At 31.9% G+C, this 20,068-nt stretch overlaps 1 protein-coding gene across 1 annotated transcript; it reads left to right on the top strand.

Moving 5' to 3' along the window:
- The first annotated feature begins 1,772 nt into the window (after positions 1-1,772).
- On the top strand, positions 1,773-19,948 carry LOC106650164 (neuroendocrine convertase 2). The gene is made up of 12 exons (XM_014368038.2): positions 1,773-2,099; positions 5,948-6,052; positions 8,761-9,034; positions 9,987-10,024; positions 10,091-10,167; positions 10,764-11,028; positions 11,281-11,493; positions 13,847-13,947; positions 15,957-16,190; positions 17,390-17,554; positions 17,638-17,755; positions 17,827-19,948. The coding sequence occupies exons 1-12, from the start codon at positions 1,809-1,811 to the stop codon at positions 17,989-17,991; spliced, it is 2,046 nt and encodes a 681-aa protein (XP_014223524.1). The 5' UTR covers positions 1,773-1,808; the 3' UTR covers positions 17,992-19,948.
- The last annotated feature ends 120 nt before the right edge of the window (positions 19,949-20,068 follow it).

Here is a 20,068-nt window from a genome sequence, read left to right as displayed (position 1 = left end):
GCAGGGATCGCAGCACGCGCAGGCGCAAATTTTTTCATTATATGTTTATCAAGTTGAATTCTTATACCAAGTTGGAGCAATATATGTACGTAAGTAAATATATATTTGTATGTACAGTATCAGTTGCGATCAGTAACAAATACACTCTCAGGCAGGAGAAGTGGTGGATCGATGGAAAACACCTGACGTCACTGTTGTGAGCGAGATGAAGAAGACAGAAGTTAGTCAAATACAGGGGATCTCTCATAATTATACAATAAACTTAAAGAACTAGACATTCGAATTGCTAGTAAAATGTTTATTTAAAAAATGCTCTAATCTACAATTAAAATGAAATATTTTATTGCCTCAAAATTATAGGGTTTTTCCAATGCTAAACATAATATGCCCAAAATTAGTTATAATTTCGAAGGATTAAGAAATTTCGAAAAAAATATATAATTGGATAAACTATCAAAGTCAAGATCAAATAAAATTGAAACATTAATTACAATTGCATTTAAAATCGGTCTGGGAATTCGTTTTCATAGTTTTTGTACTTTTTAAACATTGTTTGAAGTTCTAATGTAATTGTCAAATCAGAAGGTGCAAAACTATCTTGAATTTGAAATTAACATTACTTTACGTATTCATTTTCAACTTCATTCGACATTATTATGATTGAACTTATCTTAATGATTTGGTTTCTAAAATTTAATATAGGTTAAAATATTGTTAACCCATAATGACTTTTTAAATTATGAAAAGTAACGTACTGAGAAGATCAGTAGATGTTAAAATATCCCTCAAACGCGGCAAAAAATATCGTAAAATAAGATAAGTCCGTGTAAATGATAACTGAGGTCAAGCCGAAACAGCTGGATTTGTGTACTGGGTCCCTATAGACAGTCTATACGTGAATATACTTTTTTTTTATTAATCCCTTAACAGAAAATTACAATTCAATTTAAGTTACACACAGTTTCAATTCATTGGTCGAAAAACATGTAATATTCAAAATCCTCGAACTATAATACAACTCAAATAGTAGGGTTGCGTTGCATGTACGAGAAGAAATGATCGAGCCCAACCAACGAAGCGTACCGATGCGTACGTCATGCAGCTTCAAGGACACCTTTTAGCATCGCTTAACGACGTTAGTATTTCCAAATATAGTTGGATTAAGGCCTACCACACTCGTTTCTATTCTCATAAGATTTAGATATTGAGACTTGACATACTGAAAAAAAATTTCATCCTATGATTTAGAGCGCGCAATGACCGTCAAATGTCAATTGAAGTTATCGATGACGTAGCAACTCATCTTTTCTCAAGACTGCCTCTGAGCGAATAGAAACATCGATCGATAATGTAAAATGGTGAATATAATATGAAAAGTAACATGGAGAAAATTTAACGATGTGAAAAGAATAATTTTTTTTATTTATAAAATTAATCATATTATATTATACGAAAATATGGCTGGTTCAATTACGTCGCAAATCAAGTGGATAAAAAGCCTTGCTTAACGTACAATTAACGAGCTTGCGGTACATATGCAAAAGGACGGTTCACATAACTAGAGAGCAGGTGTGCGTGCGCATCGGGGTAAAATAATCGAAGCCTCTGCCTGCGTCTGCTCGCTGTGTCACACCGTCTCTCTCTCTCTCTCTCTCTCTCTCTCTCTCTCTCTCTCGTTCACACGCATACACTCACACCCACACTCAACGAGCAGACATACACACTCACTTTCGCTACTTCGTTTCGAGATGGCAAACGGACAAAGGGTGAAAAGAGAAGAGCAGTAGATCAGTCGGTTTCGGGCAGGCATGAGGAGCGTACGCTGCGCTCTATTGACATCGTCAGCGGTGGCGCCCTGTCACCGCTGCCAACTTTTTGCTGGAGCCGCCAGTAGCACCGACGTCGACAGTCCAAATCGTTCTAAGGCCCTCGCAAGCAGTTTATTTTTCTTTTTCACGTTTTTGTTGTTAGTGGATTTTTCATCCCCAGTGACGGGAGAAGTCTTTACCAACAGCTTCCTGGTGAAGCTCAAACAACCGATAAGTAGACACCTCGCCGACCGAGTCGCCAAACGGAATGGATTTTTTAATGTGGGACCGGTGAGTCAGATTTTTACAAGTGTTAGGGTTTTTTGTCATCTTTGAGTGGAGCGTCAAATAGATTCCGTGTTTTTATCCACGCATTAGCTTTCCATCTGCACCCGTCGTCCTCTTCAAACCTGCAATTGTGATAGTGCTAAATTGTACTGCTAGTACAGCTCGCCACACGCTCATCCACTTGTCACCCCACGTATTATATCGTCGCATCTTTTATTTGCAATTACTTATTTCTACGATCTTTGGATATTTTTTTCGTAATTTTGACCATGTCTACCTATTTTAGCTTATTTTATATAAATCGTAATTTTCATTAATACCTTTTTTAGATATTGATCTTTTTCGATTATGATAAAAAATGTATCGATCAATACTAAATTGCGTTTAAAACCAACCGAGAGTTATAATTTTGGTATGAGCTTTTTCATGTTAAACTAACGTAAGATGAATTATGTCGACATATGGTTAGCATTCGGAGGGCTTCAAAACATATGCGTTTCAATTTATTTAAGAGTAGAAATGAATAACTCTTTGTAGAATATCATTTTTAAAGTAAATTTTTATCAATAATAGCTTTTATTAAAAAATATAATAATTAATTAAACGATAAATGAAAAATTAAATACCTCCCAAAAGTATAATTTATTTTTATCGACTTCGGAAATGAAGTGTTATCCAGTGTTGACCAAAAAATTGATAGTAAATTGCGGAAATCATTAGGATATTAGATAAAAATCAAGCATTGAATAGGCATCAAAACTTTTAATGACTGAAAAGAATGATTAAAACATTAATTGCTTTTATTCGAAAATGGAGCAAATCACCGTTTTCAAATACAAACTAATAAATATATTGTAGCTACAGAAAATATTATTTAACTAATGTGGCAGGAAATAATTCTGAATTGTTGGTAGTTATTTACATTTTTTTTAATACAGTAATTACCTCATATAGAAATTTGATATCATCGTCGAGATAAATATCTAAAATTTATTGATATATATTAAAAAAATAATTTGTTATGTAAAAGAGAAAGTAAATGAGTTTCATAAGTGCCATATGGATTTGATGCTATATCTTCAATAATAAACCATGGGCTTGTATTATTAAGATTTGATTTCTTTTTTAGCAGATGATGGCTATGAGGGAAACGGGAAAGGACTTGTTCATCTGATGTTAAAATCTCACTTTAAGATGGAAACCCGAGGGCCCGTTTTTGCAATTTTCAAGTCTATTGTTGCCCAATTTCAAACTTGACAGTAGTATAACATACATCAGCTCTTCAAATACGATAAAATCATTAAATAAAATTGTATAAACAAACTGACCGAAATTGTTCATATTGAAAATAGTGTGCATGAAAAGTGGTAATTAATTGCAAAACGAGGGAAGGTAAAACGATTTAAGTCTATGTTTTCTGCTTTGTGTCAACACAATGATGCGCTATTTAACCTGTTTAGGCCCAAAATGACTTAAGAATTTTAAATTTTCTCGACCACTAAATTTTTTTTATTAAAAGTTAATCAAAATAGACGAAAAAATACATTCTTATCAATTTTTATTTCTCTTTTTGAATTTGGTGTTAGACATGCATCTGTTATTGTTAAAAAAAGATAGCGATTTAAAAGGTGAGAAATAGTGAAAATTGTTACTTTTTATAAATAATCTCGAACCCACAGCAAAATCCGTTATTGGATGGAGCTACCATTCCTGATCAGATGGAATACAAGTCCATACTAAAAGCTACGTTAGTTCATCAATATTCAAAATGGCGGCCATCCAAACAACCTCTTTTTTACCAAAGTTTTCCAAAAAGGTTCGCGATTTTTCTTTCTCAATTAGAATCAACAATTAAAAATCTTATAGAACTAAAAGTTTTTAAATCTAATCTATTTCAACTGAAATAACCTCCTTTACTTTTTTTCGTTTTATAGAAACGATCGAAAATTTTTTCAGAAAATTTAGAAACAAGGTTCGTTGGTTCCAGAAATTTTTTGCTGCTTAAATGTTTTTGATATTAAGCCATTTAGCGACCTTTCAAAATGCTTTCTAGAAAGCTTCTTTAATTCGAATTAACATGGAGTTTTTCATGAATCTTTCAAAATAGTTTTCTGCGGATTTTTTTGATTTTCTAGGCCTCCATGAAAATTTTCTGGACAGTTTTGAAATTTTTTAGAAGTTTTTCTGCAGCTTTCATACTGTCTGGGCTATGAGTTTTATGTTTCGTGACAATCGTGAATCGTCTATCCTTTCAAACAATAGGAGAAATACTTCATTTATTCTGCTGTAACTGTCTATTGGCAACAGTACGCTGAGTATATAGTCAATGGTTACTAATATTTATCAACTTTTTCTGCCTATTGTTTATTAAATTTTTTTTAAATTTATTGTTCTTTGCACTTTTTCGTTTCAAATTATTTTTTTGAGTTTGTGAATCAAAAAGACTAGTGCGTGAATGATCATTACAATATTAACGAAAAATTCAAGAAGCGAAGATTTTTATATTTGAAATTTTCTAGCTGGAAAGTAGAACTTTTAAAGAAAAAATACAAAGAACAAAGCAGTTTTAGAAATTATCGAAGAATACATGTAAATTTTTGAGCTGTTGGAAAGTGAAACTCCATTGGTCAGTAACTGTGAATTGTACACTTTCACAATAGTGCAACTTCAGCTGTCAGAAGAAGCCCAAGCTAAGACTACACTTCTCGAATCCCCATTATCAGCGCAATTTTTTGAATGTTGCGTGCATTGCAACCTAAAGTCCCGACTGGAATTAAATTCATCCCCCCATAATAGGCTTCTCTCCTCTAAGAAGGAAATTATAGAGTCGATCGTATGTGCTTAAATAATAATTAAATGAAATAAATATTTAAGATCGCTAAAAAATTAATAATGACGATCATTCGTGTAATAGAGTACAACATACAATTTTCTAACTAAAAATCAAAACTATAGGCCTCTCTCACAGTTATTACAACTGCTCACTTTACTGATTTTCCTGGAAGCAAAAAAGGTTTTTTATTGACTTGACCCGCAACACTTTGCTTATTTTACCTCCAGATAAATAAGTGAAGTGGCCAGTACGACACAGTGATGACTGTGAAAAAAGCTTACAGGACATTTAGTGGCCCAAAATTGTGAGTTTTGTAGTAAGTAGACAATGTGGTATATTTAATCAGGCCTACTGATAACATTAGACTAATTTTGAGAGTATGGCGTTTATGTGAATAGGTCAGACAGTTGTAGAATTAATATTGTAATATTCTTTTAATTCATTTTAAACATAAAAATGGCTCAATTAGAAAATAATAAAGAAGGTCCGTGAAGCGCGCTGGAAGTATGACTAGCAATAGTAATTTACGATATATAAGTGATGTATATAATATTTTTATGAAAAAGCGTGTTTGAGAACCTTAGCGCAGAATAGTATTTTATGATACGGGTGTGGATATGTTTTTTTTGCAAAACGAGGGATACAACACAAGCCAAAGACAAGTCACGACGTACTCCTCACTCGTTGCTTGAAATATTATCATAGTACTAGAGACTAAAAGTAGCAGCATAGTTGCGTTTTTTTAGGTAAGAGGGCTATAAATATTGTAATTCATCCTTAAGCGGTCGTATAATATCTAGCAGGAAAAAGAAACCTTAGCTTCTCGCCCCCAACATTGTAAGCGCTCCTTTTACTCTAAGCGCTTTAAACTCATCTTATCATTATCTTATCTTATCTCATCTAATCATATCATTATAGCATATAGCTAATGTCATAAATTACAACAATTATCTCCCGATTTAGAATCTAATTATGTATAATGTAAGCATTTTCAACGAAAAAAATTATTTATTTTCAGGTATTAGGAAGTCAGACAGAATATCATTTTATACATAGAGCTTTGCCTCACATTCGAGCCAAAAGATCTTTGCCTCATACAAGAAAACTAAAAGTTGATCCACTGGTAAGTATTATTGCACATTTATATAAGTAAGTTATGTAAGTATTATTGCATAAAAATGGGAATTAATTAATTTTGACCTAAATTTATATTGGAGTAACAGAACAATTTAAAAAAAATTAATATGGCTGGAATTCAAGCACAAACATAAGCTCACTGTTACAACAAAAAATAAAACCCTTGTTTAACCTAAAATTAAGCTCTTATAGGGTTATGTATTTTTGGCGGCACTGTTGAAATGACCTAAAGAAAAAAACAAACGGCTTATTTTAACCTAAAGTTTTCTGCACTTTTCGAATCTGTAATAAAAAATACAAGTAACATCGTAAAAAATGGATTTTTTACTCGCTGAGCATTTGAGGTTATGTTCAAGGTCAAATTCAAAGTCACGTCTGGTTTGTCCGTCGAAATATACTTTGAATATTTCGATATGTAAATAATTTTGAATTTTTATGCAATATTAACCAATTAACGTCCAGAATGATGAAATTGTTTGTTCACGATCAACGAGCTTTTTTTCATATTTTGGGTTTTGAAAAGATTTCGCACGAACTTAAGGGCTCAAAGGGGGCTTAAAATCGAAAAAAATTTTATTTCATTTTTGAGTAGGATTTTTTGTCCCCTTCCATTGCATTTTTTGAAACTTCAAAATTTTGATCATTCAGTGAGATACAGCTGTTTCCGTGAGCCATTTTCGTATACTTTGCGTGTTAAATTTTTTCTTCTTTTGCGTTTTCTGGCGTTTTACGTTTTTACAAAGTGCACCTCAGTTGTAATATTCAGAGCGTACCGATTGAGTTACAGCACCAGGGTCACGTACACTACTTTAGAACATCAATGGTTACGGTCACAACCTCGGGCGAGGTGATCGAACTCATAGTTCACTTTTAATCGGTAGATTCATTAAGGAGGTCACAAAAAAAAACGTAAAATGAAAAAAAAATTGTGCTTCAGTGTTTGTGCCAGGTGACTTAAGGGCTCAAAGGGGGCTTAAATAATTATATATTTCTATTTATAGTATTAAGCTGAAAAAGTAAAAAAAAAAATTTTTTCAGGAAATAGACATAAGAGCCTTTTTCAATACCCCATTTGAAAGTACTTTGTCCAGTTAAATACTTACAAACACTTAAATTAACTTGTATCAGCCTATGACCCTTCAGCGATGAGCATTGAGGATATCTAAGCTGTTTGTCGTAAGATTTTAAGTGATGGCTTAACACGACTAAGTTCTATGTCATATCATTTTCTTCGATGGATCATTATCCATCAACGCAACCTCAAGCTAAGCATAAGAAAAATGCAATGGAAAGGGGACAAAAAATTCTACTTGAAAATGAAATAAAATTTTTTTCGATTTTAAGCCCCCTTTGAGCCTTTCATTTTAGGTGAAATTTAATGTCTTTTTAGAACCCGCGCTCAAATTTAAGATTTGATGCTTTGTAAAAAATTTATGTTTGCATGAACAAAAAAAAAGTGAAAATTTGTGTGTAGCAACGTCTTTGAAAATTTTTTTTAAGTATTTCGGTAAAAAACTCAAGATGTTTGCAACCATTTTTTTAAAACAAAATAGTGGCTATAAAGGAAAATGTTCATGTACGAGATTATGCAATACATGTATTGTACGGGTGAGAATGTATAATTTTTTACTCAAAAACAATTGAATTCAGAGAAAAATTTTAAAAAGTTTTAGAATTGATTGAAGAACAATATCACATTTTTAAAAAATTTTTTGAGATGATATTGGGAAAATGGACTTCCCGAATTTCCCGAAATATTTGAAAACCGTCTCCAAAAATTTTGAAAAGTTTTTAGAATGTTCCTTGATAAATTTTAAGACTTTTGTTCCATTAACTTTTTCATAATCTGAATGGTTTTTAAGATAAAAAATGAATTGGGTTTTTTATAAACATTTTACTTCATGGATGCCATTTTGTTAGAAAAAATGGTTGGAATAATCTGTGAAAATTCTCTAAGTTACTTCGACACTCATGATCACCTCTGGTCTTACTTATATCTTAAGTTGTTCACCGCAATACTTGAAAAAAAAATTTTTTAAATCACTATTACTCACAAATTTTTACGTATTTTTTGTTCTCGCAACCATAATTTTTTTACAAAGCATCAAATCTTTAATTTGAGCCTGGGTTCTGAAAAGACATTAAATTTTACATAAAATGATATTTGTGCGAAGTCTTTTCAAAACCCAAAACATGGAAAAATCGCGTCAATCGTGAACAAAAAGTTTCGTCATTCTGGACGTTAATGGGTTAACACTCCGTCCGTAAAACGCGGTTTTTCTAATCTTTCAGTGAAACAAAAACCACGTTTTATGCACGAAATGTTGTAAAGTATCGTATGCAACTAGTGCGTGAGAAAAATTTTTCCAAATTCTGCTCCGCTTCAGTGAATGAGGGTACTTTTCTGAAAATTTTCACATCCCATAAATCGATATTGATGAAAAGCTCTTTTCGAGATCATGCGGCATGTGATTTATAACACAATATTTAGTATTATTAAATAAGTGGTCTAATTGGTATTCCAGAGCTTGGGTAGGCGTTTGTTTTGTCAATCAGGTGAAGAATTAACATATTTTAATAACACATAAAACTTACACTATTTCGATTTATATTGCTATTTTTAGCTCAAGTTGAATTTAAGCTTCTAACACAGGTCGGTCCGCTTAAGTCAGTATAAATATTTTTTTCTTTAAGGTACATATAGCTGTACAACAGACAGGCTTCAAAAGAGTAAAACGAGGATACAAACCTTTGAGCGTGGAAAAACTTGTCCCTCTATTCGACGAACTGAAAAATCCTCTATCCAATCCAGCAAGTCGTGATCCAACAGATCCATATTTTCAATACCAGTGGTATTTAAAAAACACAGGACAAAATGGTGGCAAGCCTAAGCTTGATCTCAACGTTGAAGCAGCTTGGGTACAAGGAATTACCGGCAAAAACATTACAACGGCTATCATGGATGATGGTAAATTATTACAATTTAAATATAGTATATTTTGTAACAAATGCGCAAAGCCGTTGACTCATCCAGGAGTTGTTTTCGCCCGAGCGTAGCAAGAGTGCAAAGATTTCTGGGTGAGTCAACTTCCTCGTGGACTAGTTGCAAATGATTTTTTTAACTCTGCTTGCCAGAAACTAGGATTTTCTGACGCTTTAAGGTTAGAAAACCCGTGTTTCGCTCACGCAGTGTTAAAAATAGTATAATTCTTTCTTCTGAGTGCAGCTATTTCCTGCGAGAGCCTAAGATTAGCGGCAAAGTTGTGTACTTAGATTAGAATGGGAAAAAAGATCTTTTAAATAAGCGTGTGCTCTTTTAGAATCAAACTTTAGTTTTGTGATAAATGAATATTATCACTGTTTATTTTACAATTTAAAGGAACATGACTTTTTGATTGGAAACTATTATAAATAAAGTTTTTATTTAAACTTAGGCTTCAAAGAAATGGAGAAGTATCAATCTGTATTAGTATAATTAACTAAATATGGAATGGGAGAGCGTGGGGGGGGGGGGGGGGGGNGGGGGGGAGGGGGTTTAGTGCTGTATGATCGACTTTTTACCATTTTTCGAAGGACTGTATTTTATTAATATAACAAAATATCTTATTTCTGAAAAGTCCATATGAAAGTGCATAATCTCAAGAGTATTCTGTGAAAATTTCATTCAAAAATTTTCAAATTCAACCCTTTTAGGGGTATTCTACGGAAAAGTCGTGAAAATTCTGGTGAGACATGTAATTATTTACGGGATCATCAGAAATGAACAATTCAAAATGAGATCATTAGTTCATTAGTTTTTTCAGGTACTGACGTCGATTTTTTTTATTTATATTGATTCTTCAAATTTTGACATTATTTTGTTATATATTAATAAATATTCGAAAAATCGATTATATTTCAAATATTAAATATAATTTCAGGAGTGGATTACATGCATCCTGACCTTAAATTCAATTACGTACGTATATTTCAATTATGTCAATACTCTAACTCATCTCTATTTTCATGATTTATTTATTTCTAGAATGCGAAAGCATCATATGATTTTAGTAGCAATGATCCATACCCATATCCGAGATACACAGATGACTGGTTTAACAGGTAAAAAATTGCGTACAAATTTTATTAACAATTCAAAAAACTTTGCCAATGATTTTACGTATTAAATTTGAATTCATTCTTCGAAAGACGTGCTACTTGTCCCATCACTGTTAATTTTTACTGTTAATTGTATTAAAAAAAAAATTTGTTTAATACTATTCTGCTTGAATTTTTAACTCTATAAATGCTAAATACTAAATGAAACTTATAATATGGTTTGCCGGTTATTAATTTACAGAAATTTGAGTTCGAAAAAAAGTTTCGTGGTGTTTACGTTACCGTGATTGTAAATGAACCATAGATTACAAAGGTTAAAGTATAATTAATGATTTATGAAATGAAATGAAAAAGTAAAAAATTAAGCAACAGTATGATTCAAGCACCACGAGCGATTTATTAACAACTTGTTTAATCTCTGTCAGTGAGAAAATTGTAAAGAGTATGACTTCTTTATACTCCGTCAAATAATTTCTCGTAGATTTATCGATAAGAATAAACGATGAATGTTCAAAAACATTATTTATTAAAATTATTTTGAATATAAATATTTTTTAACCGTACCGTGGAATTGGATTATGAATATAGATATTTTTCAGCCACGGAACGAGATGTGCTGGTGAAGTTGCTGCTGCTCGAGATAATGGTGTTTGTGGTGTAGGAGTAGCTTATGATTCGAAAGTAGCGGGAATAAGAATGCTAGACCAACCTTACATGACTGACTTAATTGAGGCCAACAGTATGGGGCATGAGCCTAATTTAATCGACATCTATAGTGCTTCTTGGGGGCCAACCGATGATGGTAAAACTGTTGATGGTCCGAGAAATGCAACAATGCGTGCCATTGTGAGAGGAGTCAATGAGGTACATTTTTTTTAAGAATGTTGAGTGTATCGTTTTTTCAAATATTTTCATTTTATGTGCGTTCTACAATTCTGGTAAAAATTACGATAGCATTCATTCAAATTTATTCAATGCATTTGAAAATTGTTAATCAAGAAATTGTCAACTTATTAATTTTTGATAATAATTTTTAAGATATCATGTAAAATTGCTTTATTACTTTCGAACAAACATAAGCTGAAGTCTTGATGAAATTCTGTTTTTGGCTTTCAGGGCCGTAATGGACTTGGAAATATCTACGTATGGGCTTCTGGTGATGGTGGCGAAGATGATGACTGTAACTGCGATGGTTACGCTGCAAGTATGTGGACTGTGAGCATTAATAGCGCAATCAACGATGGACAAAATGCTCATTATGATGAAAGTTGTTCCAGTACGCTAGCATCAACTTTCAGCAATGGCGCAAAAGATCCTAATACTGGAGTGGTAAGTTTTTATGAAAGACTGTTTTCATTACAATTTACAAGTTTCGGCAACTAAATTAATAATATTTCCATCGTTCATCAATCTAATATACATTAGAATATAACGGTGCGTTTTGGACGAATGTTTAAAAATCATTTTGGCACCGGCAGAATTGAACAATCTAATTATTTAACAATATAACTGTGTAACTTTAACATTATTTTAGTTTTAAATTTTCGAAAAAAGTTTTTTTTTCTAATTGTCGAAAGTAACATTTTTCCGATTAGGACACTAAGCTCTTTTCAATTTTAACCTTAATTGGATTTTCTTAAAATTTAAGCTAAAACGAAGTTAAAGTTAAATAGTGCGGACGTTGGCAGGGTTTGCGTAAAAATTTTGGACTCCACGGTGTTTCTATATGTGATAAATGTATTTTGGTGCGCTGAATCGTTTTTTCATCGTTGATTTTCCTAAAAAATGTTCTAGAGAAAAAGTGCCTTGAAATCGAAAATTTTTTTTCCATTTTCGAGTAGGATTTTTGCCCCCTTTCCATTGCATTTTTTGAAACTTTAAAATTTTGATCATTCACTGAGATACAGCTGTTTCCGTGAGCCATTTTCCTATACTTTACGTGTTAAATTTTCCCTTCTTTTGCGTTATCTGGCGAGTAGTGTTTTTGGTCATCTGTCATAACTTTCAGAGAGCACCCATGCAGCTTTAGCAACAGGGTCACGTGCACTTCTTCAGAACATCAATGCTTACACCCACTACCACGGGTGAGACGATTGAAATCACTTATCGTCTCACCCGTAGTAGTGGACGTGAGCATTGATGTCTTGAAGAAGTGTACGCGATCCTGGTGCTAAAAATCAATCGGTACTCTCTGAAAATTACAAGAGGTGGCAAAAAACACTACTCGTCAGAAAACGCAAAAAGAAGAAAAAAATTAACACGTAAAGTATAGGAAAAAGGGTCGATCGAGGACGTCAAGGGCTACCTCAGAGTCAAACGTAAGCTGCTCGAAGATAAAACTGTACCAGATGAATCCGTCTTCAACGCAGTCACGTATCAGATATGGCGCGCATAGCTGTATCTACCAATGTCTGAGCTGTGCAGACCTCTATAGTTGACGAGAATTATCACCGCTACATAATTAACCGAAGAACTGATATGCCTAAGATAAGCCACGCTATCACAGCTCATGCTGCCTGCTGTTCACCAACCACCGGTCATAATTCCTCGTTGAATACCTCGTGGTCCATCCAAGCGCTCGCAACTCCCAAGGCCTCGCTGCTCTGCCCAGCCTGAATTTAAGCTGAACAGCCAGAGACAAAGCCACTGCTCCTTCCAAATAACATTTGCGCTAAGAAAAGCAGAGTTGTGACAACAGCAGCGGAGACAGATCTAAATGGCTATTAAAATCAATCGATATTATTCACGCCCACGATAAGGTCTCAAAACGTACTCGATCAAAATGCAAGGCAACAGCTTGTGAAGCTCGTCAGTTTGCAGCCTGTCATGATTTGTTCATTATAAGCCAATCGAAAACGTGCCCACGCATACGTTCTTTTTAGGACGATCATACCACACAACATTGTACAACAAAATTGTTACGTAGTTTCTTATGTTATTTCTTACATAAAAAGTGGTTTAACTCAAAAGCCCTCAATATCGAAGTGAGTTCTTATGTGTAAAAACTTAAGTATTAATTTACATAAAAACTTACGTAGAGCTTTAGGTAAGATCTTAATCAAAAATCGACAAAAAATTATCTTTTTCTAGCTTTCTATAGGTCAATCCTGTTACAAGACATAATTTTTTTTTACATACTTTTGGTCAAGATCTTTTGTGAGATTTTTCACAAATTCTTTCGTTGGTTCTAACGTAAGTTCTTGCGCACGAAATTATTTACATATTAAGGGCTTTTAAAATGAACCAGTTCTTACTTAGGAATTTATTACTGTCGATAATAATATATAAGATTCTACGAAAGATGTGAAAAGATCTCATGTAAGTTCATGTGAAGAACTGGTGTGAGATCTTATTTGAAATTTTCTTTGGGATAATACATTATTTTCAATTTATTCGAGTAGTTGCGAAGACTCCAATCAACTTTCCACCATGCAAAAAAACATTATCTCGAGATAAACGCGTTTAAAGTTTTTAACTGCTATTGAATGACATTTATACGTTTGTACTCCATTACTTATAATTTCAACTGACCTGAAATCCGACCTGCATCAAACCTGTAATAGTCCCTTAAACATTTTTAATTATAAATAATAATAAGAATTTAATTATTTTTTTGTACGAATAATAAATTGAATACTTTGAAATTATTAAAAAAACTAAAAATTTTCAATAATGTTTTCAGGCAACAACTGATTTGTATGGTCAATGTACCACAACCCATAGCGGCACATCAGCTGCAGCACCTGAAGCTGCTGGAGTGTTTGCTTTAGCATTAGAGGCTAAGTAAGTTAAAATAATTGTTTCCTAACTTGGATATTTTTATAAATCATACCATTAATTGAGGATACTTTTTTCTTGATTCGATTTTCAATTGTTTCTAAATTACTACATATGGGTCAGTTTTGAAATTTTTTAAATAATCCTACGCGACGAGTTATCAGATATGTCAAATTCGAACGAATATGTGGAGTTCTCTGAAACGTTTAGTTTTTTGCTATTAAAAATAAATAAAAATTTTCTAAGGGAACACATATTTGAGATGAATTTTTGTTAATATTTTAATCTGAAACGAAGAGAAAATATCGGGCTCACGATCAGTGTTATAGGGTGTATTCAGAAATGAGAATCTTGGATTTTTTTATATGACCTATACAAAAATTTCAAACTTAGTCCATTTATAAGCGATTAATGGTAAATTAAATTTCACCCATCACATCAAAATACTTAAAATAAGGAAAAATCAACAATTATCCAAAAAGTTCACTTTTTCCGTACTGAATTTTTCGACATATTTAGCCCTCAATGTTTGATGGCGATTTTCGCGGTGAAAATTGGATATTTCGGAAAATCTGATACTACTATCGGAAAGCTGAGAAAATTTCCTATCGAATACAGTAGTCAGCTACATTTTTTAGATGAGTTTTGATACTTCTTCAACGACTTTAAAATCGAGCAATAAATCGTATTTACGTGAAAAGATGATTTTTCGGCGTATAAAACATAAAAGTGCCTCAAAAAAATTAACTATTTTCAAATTTCATGTTCACGCGTTTTTTTTCACTTCTAGAGGTCCTAGGAACAATTTGCGGGGGTCCAGGCCGCTGGGCACGCAAAAAAAAACTTTCCCCTTTTCTTGTTAACGAAACGAAATTTTATTTTGAGATTTGACCATATATATATGGGTCAGATTCAGAATTTTTCCAATAAACCTGTGGGCGAGGTTCATGGATTTTCCTGAAATTTTGGTATGTTATAGTAAATCATAAAAGTGTACACCAAAACCAAAATTTTAGACCCCCTCCCCCCTCCTACCTCCCACCCCGCTATAAACGTCTATTTTCTATTTATATTTATTCTGAAGCCCTGAAGTAATTAAAAATTCTGAAAAAATTCAAGAAATCGTTTTTTGGTGTTAGAATTGAGAAAAAAAAATGATCCAGTATGGTATATCGAACCATTTCACCGAAAATAAAATAATTGTAATTTTCAATGATTTTTTCTGAACGCCTGAAGCACTCAAAAAATCTGAAAAAATTCAAGATTGTTTGGATTGTTAGAAAGTACCTTCATGAATTTTTTCAGATTTTTCAATTACTTCAGGGCTTCAGAATAAATATAAATAGAAAATAGACGTTTATAGCGGGAGTGGGGGGGTAGGAGGGGAGAGGGGGGTCTAACATTTTTTTTTGGGACCTTTTTACCATGTACTATAACATACCAAAAGCGCGTAAAGATCGGTGACATACGTGCGCACGGTTTTGTAAAAAAGTATTATTTTGACCCATATATATCAAATAATACTCGTACCCTCCACAAAACATACATAGGCGTCTGTTTTCTGTCAAACCGATTGTAAACCTATTTTTGATTTTTGTTCCCTGTGATATAAACCGATGTCAAACATGGGCATTTTTTCTCTTCTTTACTGCATTGAGATACATAATCTTACAAATAGATTTTTTCGAGTTACCTCACACGTCTATAAAAACCAAAACATCAACAGATTAAAAAATATTGAAAACATTTTTTAAATTTTTTTTTCACTAAAATACATGACCTCAAATTTTTTCAGATTTTAGATTGGTTTGAAAAATCATGAAAGACGTACTTCGATATAAATTAAAAATGTACTTTTTGGAACAAAAAAAACCTTGTTTTGTCCTAATTATTGAATTTTTTGTCATTAGTAACAATAAGGCGGATGCATGTATCAAGTTATGAAAGGCATAAATTTTGAAGCTAAAAATATACTATTGCAACTGGTTTCAGTTAATATGAATATTATTTCTTAGTTCTCAGTTGACTTGGCGAGATATCCAGCACTTGACAGTTTTAACTTCAAAAAGAAACTCATTATTCGACGCAAAAAATCGTTTTCACTGGAAAATGAATGGAGTAGGATTAGAATTTAACCATCTTTTTGGGTATGGCGTACTCGATGCTGGAGCTATGGTTGCTCTTGCAAAAATTTGGAAAACAGTACCACCAAGATATCACTGTCAAGCTGGAAGTATTCAAACAACGACGTAAGAGCATGATTATAATTTTAAATATCTATTTCATGAAAAAAAAATGGAACATACATTTTCTCAAAATTGTTATAATCTATTCACTTGAATAAATTCTTTTAGATATGTCTGGTTCTGTGTTAAATTAAATGCTCAAAAAAATTTTATTCCTGCAATTATGAAAAAATTGTTGTTTTCGATGCTATAAAAGTTCCTAAATATTATTTAAAATTTTTGGGACAGCTTATCATCCTTTTTCTGAGGTTATAAGTTATTATTTGTCTGAACTTCATTCTAATTGTGAAAACATCTTTCATCTCAGCCTAGAGTGACATATAGAAAAGAGTACAAAAAAAGTTTTTTGATGAAAAATGTTCAAATTTTCATAAAAATCTTAAATATGATCTGACAAGGAGGTCACCACAATTCTGGGTGTCAGCTTCTTATCAATAGTATATTGCTGTCCTAGTCCGTGAAAAACAGAGAAGTCCCAGAGTACGTGTAATTAGCGGCCGGTAATCAGGTACGAGTAATCAGGGGGTTTCTTTTTTCGCGGCTTAGGCCTGTATACCATTTTTCATATCCAGTGGCCCGAAAGTCGCTCTTCCCGCTTTGCACAGAGGCAAGAAAGTAATCACTTTTAGGCCGCTAGTATGGAAATAAGTATATAGAGCTTCATTATTATGTAGCAAAAAGCTAAAAAAAAATTTGGTAAGAATCTGTCACCCAGAGCTGCAGTGATGTCCTTACGAGTATTGTAAAAGCTCGCTTCTATAGAAAGAAACCCAAAACTCAAAAGTGCAACTCAGCAAGCTTCTGCAGTACTCAATTCATTTTTTCTGAAAATTTGGAGCAAAAAAATTATATTGTACTTTCTTTCTGTATGCCACTCTAAATTAAGAGAACATTTCTCAAAATTCATAATTAGCATAAATTTACATAAAAATGAAAACTTTGGACCTCTGGAAAAGGACGATAGACCGTTCCAACAATTTTAATAGACCGGCGACCTATGTGACATCAAAGTATTATTTTCCTTTAATTTCACTGATAGTCAGCCATATAGACGTTTACTTAGAACATCGCTTTAAAAGTTTTGATGAGTTTCAGACATATGATTTAAAACCTTCAATTTAGAACACTTTCACTTTAGTGATTTTTCAATCTAATGGTATCTATTAAATAATGATTTTATTAATTATTATGGTTTGTTTTAGTGAAATACCAAGTGATCGATCGTATGTATTTAAAATCAGAACAGATGCGTGTGCAGGTACTGAATACGCTGTAAATTACCTTGAGCATGTACAGGCAGTTATTTCGATTAATGCTACACGTCGGGGTGATCTAGAATTGTTTTTAACATCTCCAATGGGAACAAGGTAATTCAAAAAGCAAAACTTTTTTAAATATCAAGACTTAAATGAGGGATGAACTGAAAAAAATTTTTTAATGGATTTTCCAGGTCAATGATTTTAAGTAAAAGAGTTAACGACGATGATCGTAAAGATGGCTTTACAAAATGGCCATTCATGACCACACACTCATGGGGAGAATACCCACAAGGAACATGGTTACTTGAAGTAAGTTTAAGCGATTCAATCATTTGCACTGAGAATCAATTCGATTAAATATTATTAAAAATTATTTTCAGGTGAGCTTCAATTCCGAAACTCCACAACACGGCTGGATCCGTGAATTTACACTAATGCTACATGGTACACGAGAACCACCTTATGTTGGCTTACCAGTCGCTGATCCACATTCTAAATTAGCGATTGTTAAAAAAGCCCACGAAGAAAGAAATGTTGCAGAGTAAAGTCTAACTATTATTTTTACGTACCGAAGGCAAAAGAATTTTATCGAATGAAGTAAATCCTTTATTAAAAGGATTGATTTTCTTTCAAAGTAATTGGCCCAATGATATTTTAATTTTCTCTATTTGAAATTTTAGAAAAGTTTTTTTATAATTTTTTTTGTTAAATAGCAGGTCTGATGTGATCAATATTCAAAGCGAAAGCCCAAAATTATACATAAAACTTTATCACTAATAATGCGAGTAAATACAAAAGATAACTTAAAAATATATACTTCACTCACCATCATCGTGAAAAGACTTTTTTAGTACAAAGAATCAAAGTGTAAATGAGCAATGATTGTTTAGAAAGTAAAAATTCAGACCAAATAATATTGCTTTTAAATAATTATTAATTTTTGATATAAGAATCGGTAAATGTTTAATCTCACAAACGCTACGTAAAATATTATACAGTTGTATGATTTCATTTGGCTATCAGGAAAATTGTATTTAAAACATGAATTTAAATTCTTTAAATGTTTCATTACATTATGAATTACGATGCTATATTTTTATCTTTATTGTCTAACATATTAATGAATATTGGTAATAAAAAATTATTGTTTGTATTTATAATATGTCAGTATGGATTGAAAAAAAATGTATAAAAATGTTTCAAATGTTTAGAAACTACCTTATGGTTCGACGAGAATATTTATTTGTATTGAATGAGATGTTAGAAATTTGCAAAGTAAAAAAACCTTTAGTCTTTTTCGACAAATGTATACAATTTTTTCAGCTCAAATAAAGGTTTTATTCAGTTCTTATAACTTTTAAATTATAAGACAATCTTATTTCAAATTTAGTGTCTTCCACCCAAAATTTTTCATTGTTATTTATCAGACTTAACATAATATCCGGCTTGACTATTGTAAATCAATATTTAATGTAATTTGATTTTTTTTGTCAATTTAAAACGCTCATTTCGTCTTTCCGTATCGTTAAGAGCGTTTAATACGAAAAAACTAAAAGAAAAACTTAAAAAAAAAATGAAACTCTCATTACTTGTCAAAACTACTATTTCTAACGACTTTGTTTTGTTAATACACTAAATTTCGCTTATACGTATATTATATTTGCTTGTACAAGTTAAAAAATGTATTTACCATACTAGCAGTCTAAAGGTCAAGTTCTATAATAATGCATTTTAATTTTTAAAAAAATTAATCCTGCTTGTAGGCCTATATTGCTAAAAGATGGAAGTAAAAATGTAAAAAAACAAATTAAAACTTTGATTATAACTTTTAGAATATATCAGATGTTACTAGACTGAACTTTTTAATAAAGTCAAACTTTTCTTTTTGCACCTTTAGTATTGAGTGAGCACATTATTTTGCATGCTAGTCGTGCGAACGAGTGATTTTGGGAACAATTTTAAAACAGAACCGATAGTAGTCATTCAGTGTAATTAAAAATTATCGATGAAATTCATTTTTAAATTCTGTATTAATACATATTTAAATTACCTTTATTTTTTTAACAGAATTAATGAATCTGAATAAATATTGATTGATGAATGTTAAAGTTGATGTGATTATACCGTAGGAAAAAATATTGTTATTGAGGAAATATTATCATATGATTATGTTATTCGAAAAATTGTAAATTATCTGATGAAATATTACTTTATATTATAATGTAAAGGTAATTTTTAATAAATTGCGCTATGAAATTTTTAAGAAATATAAAAGTCCTATTTGAAATAGACATGACTCATATCAGTTCTAGTATACTACAATTAATGAAATCACATCATCCGAGCGAATATCAATATTGAAAGTTAATTGATAAAGTTTTTATTGAATGATTGCAGTCAGATTCTGCAACGATGTGTCTTTGTATATTTTAGTATTCTTTTTTGTGATTATATTTTAAATACAACAATAAAAATGAATTATTTTGAAAGTACTGCATAACATTCTATTGGAACATTTTTATTTAAAGTAGAAATGACTTTTCGGATTTGCACAACACTGTGATTAATTAAGTCATTACTACAGAATAATTCTATCAGAGAAATAAAAGATCATTTGTATCA

Source organism: Trichogramma pretiosum, unplaced genomic scaffold (genome assembly GCF_000599845.2).
Source record: "Trichogramma pretiosum strain Unisexual culture from Peru unplaced genomic scaffold, Tpre_2.0 scaffold62, whole genome shotgun sequence".
Classification (NCBI taxonomy): domain Eukaryota; kingdom Metazoa; phylum Arthropoda; class Insecta; order Hymenoptera; family Trichogrammatidae; genus Trichogramma; species Trichogramma pretiosum.
Note: the sequence above shows the minus strand (reverse complement) of the source record. Positions and strands in the feature narration are given on the sequence as shown.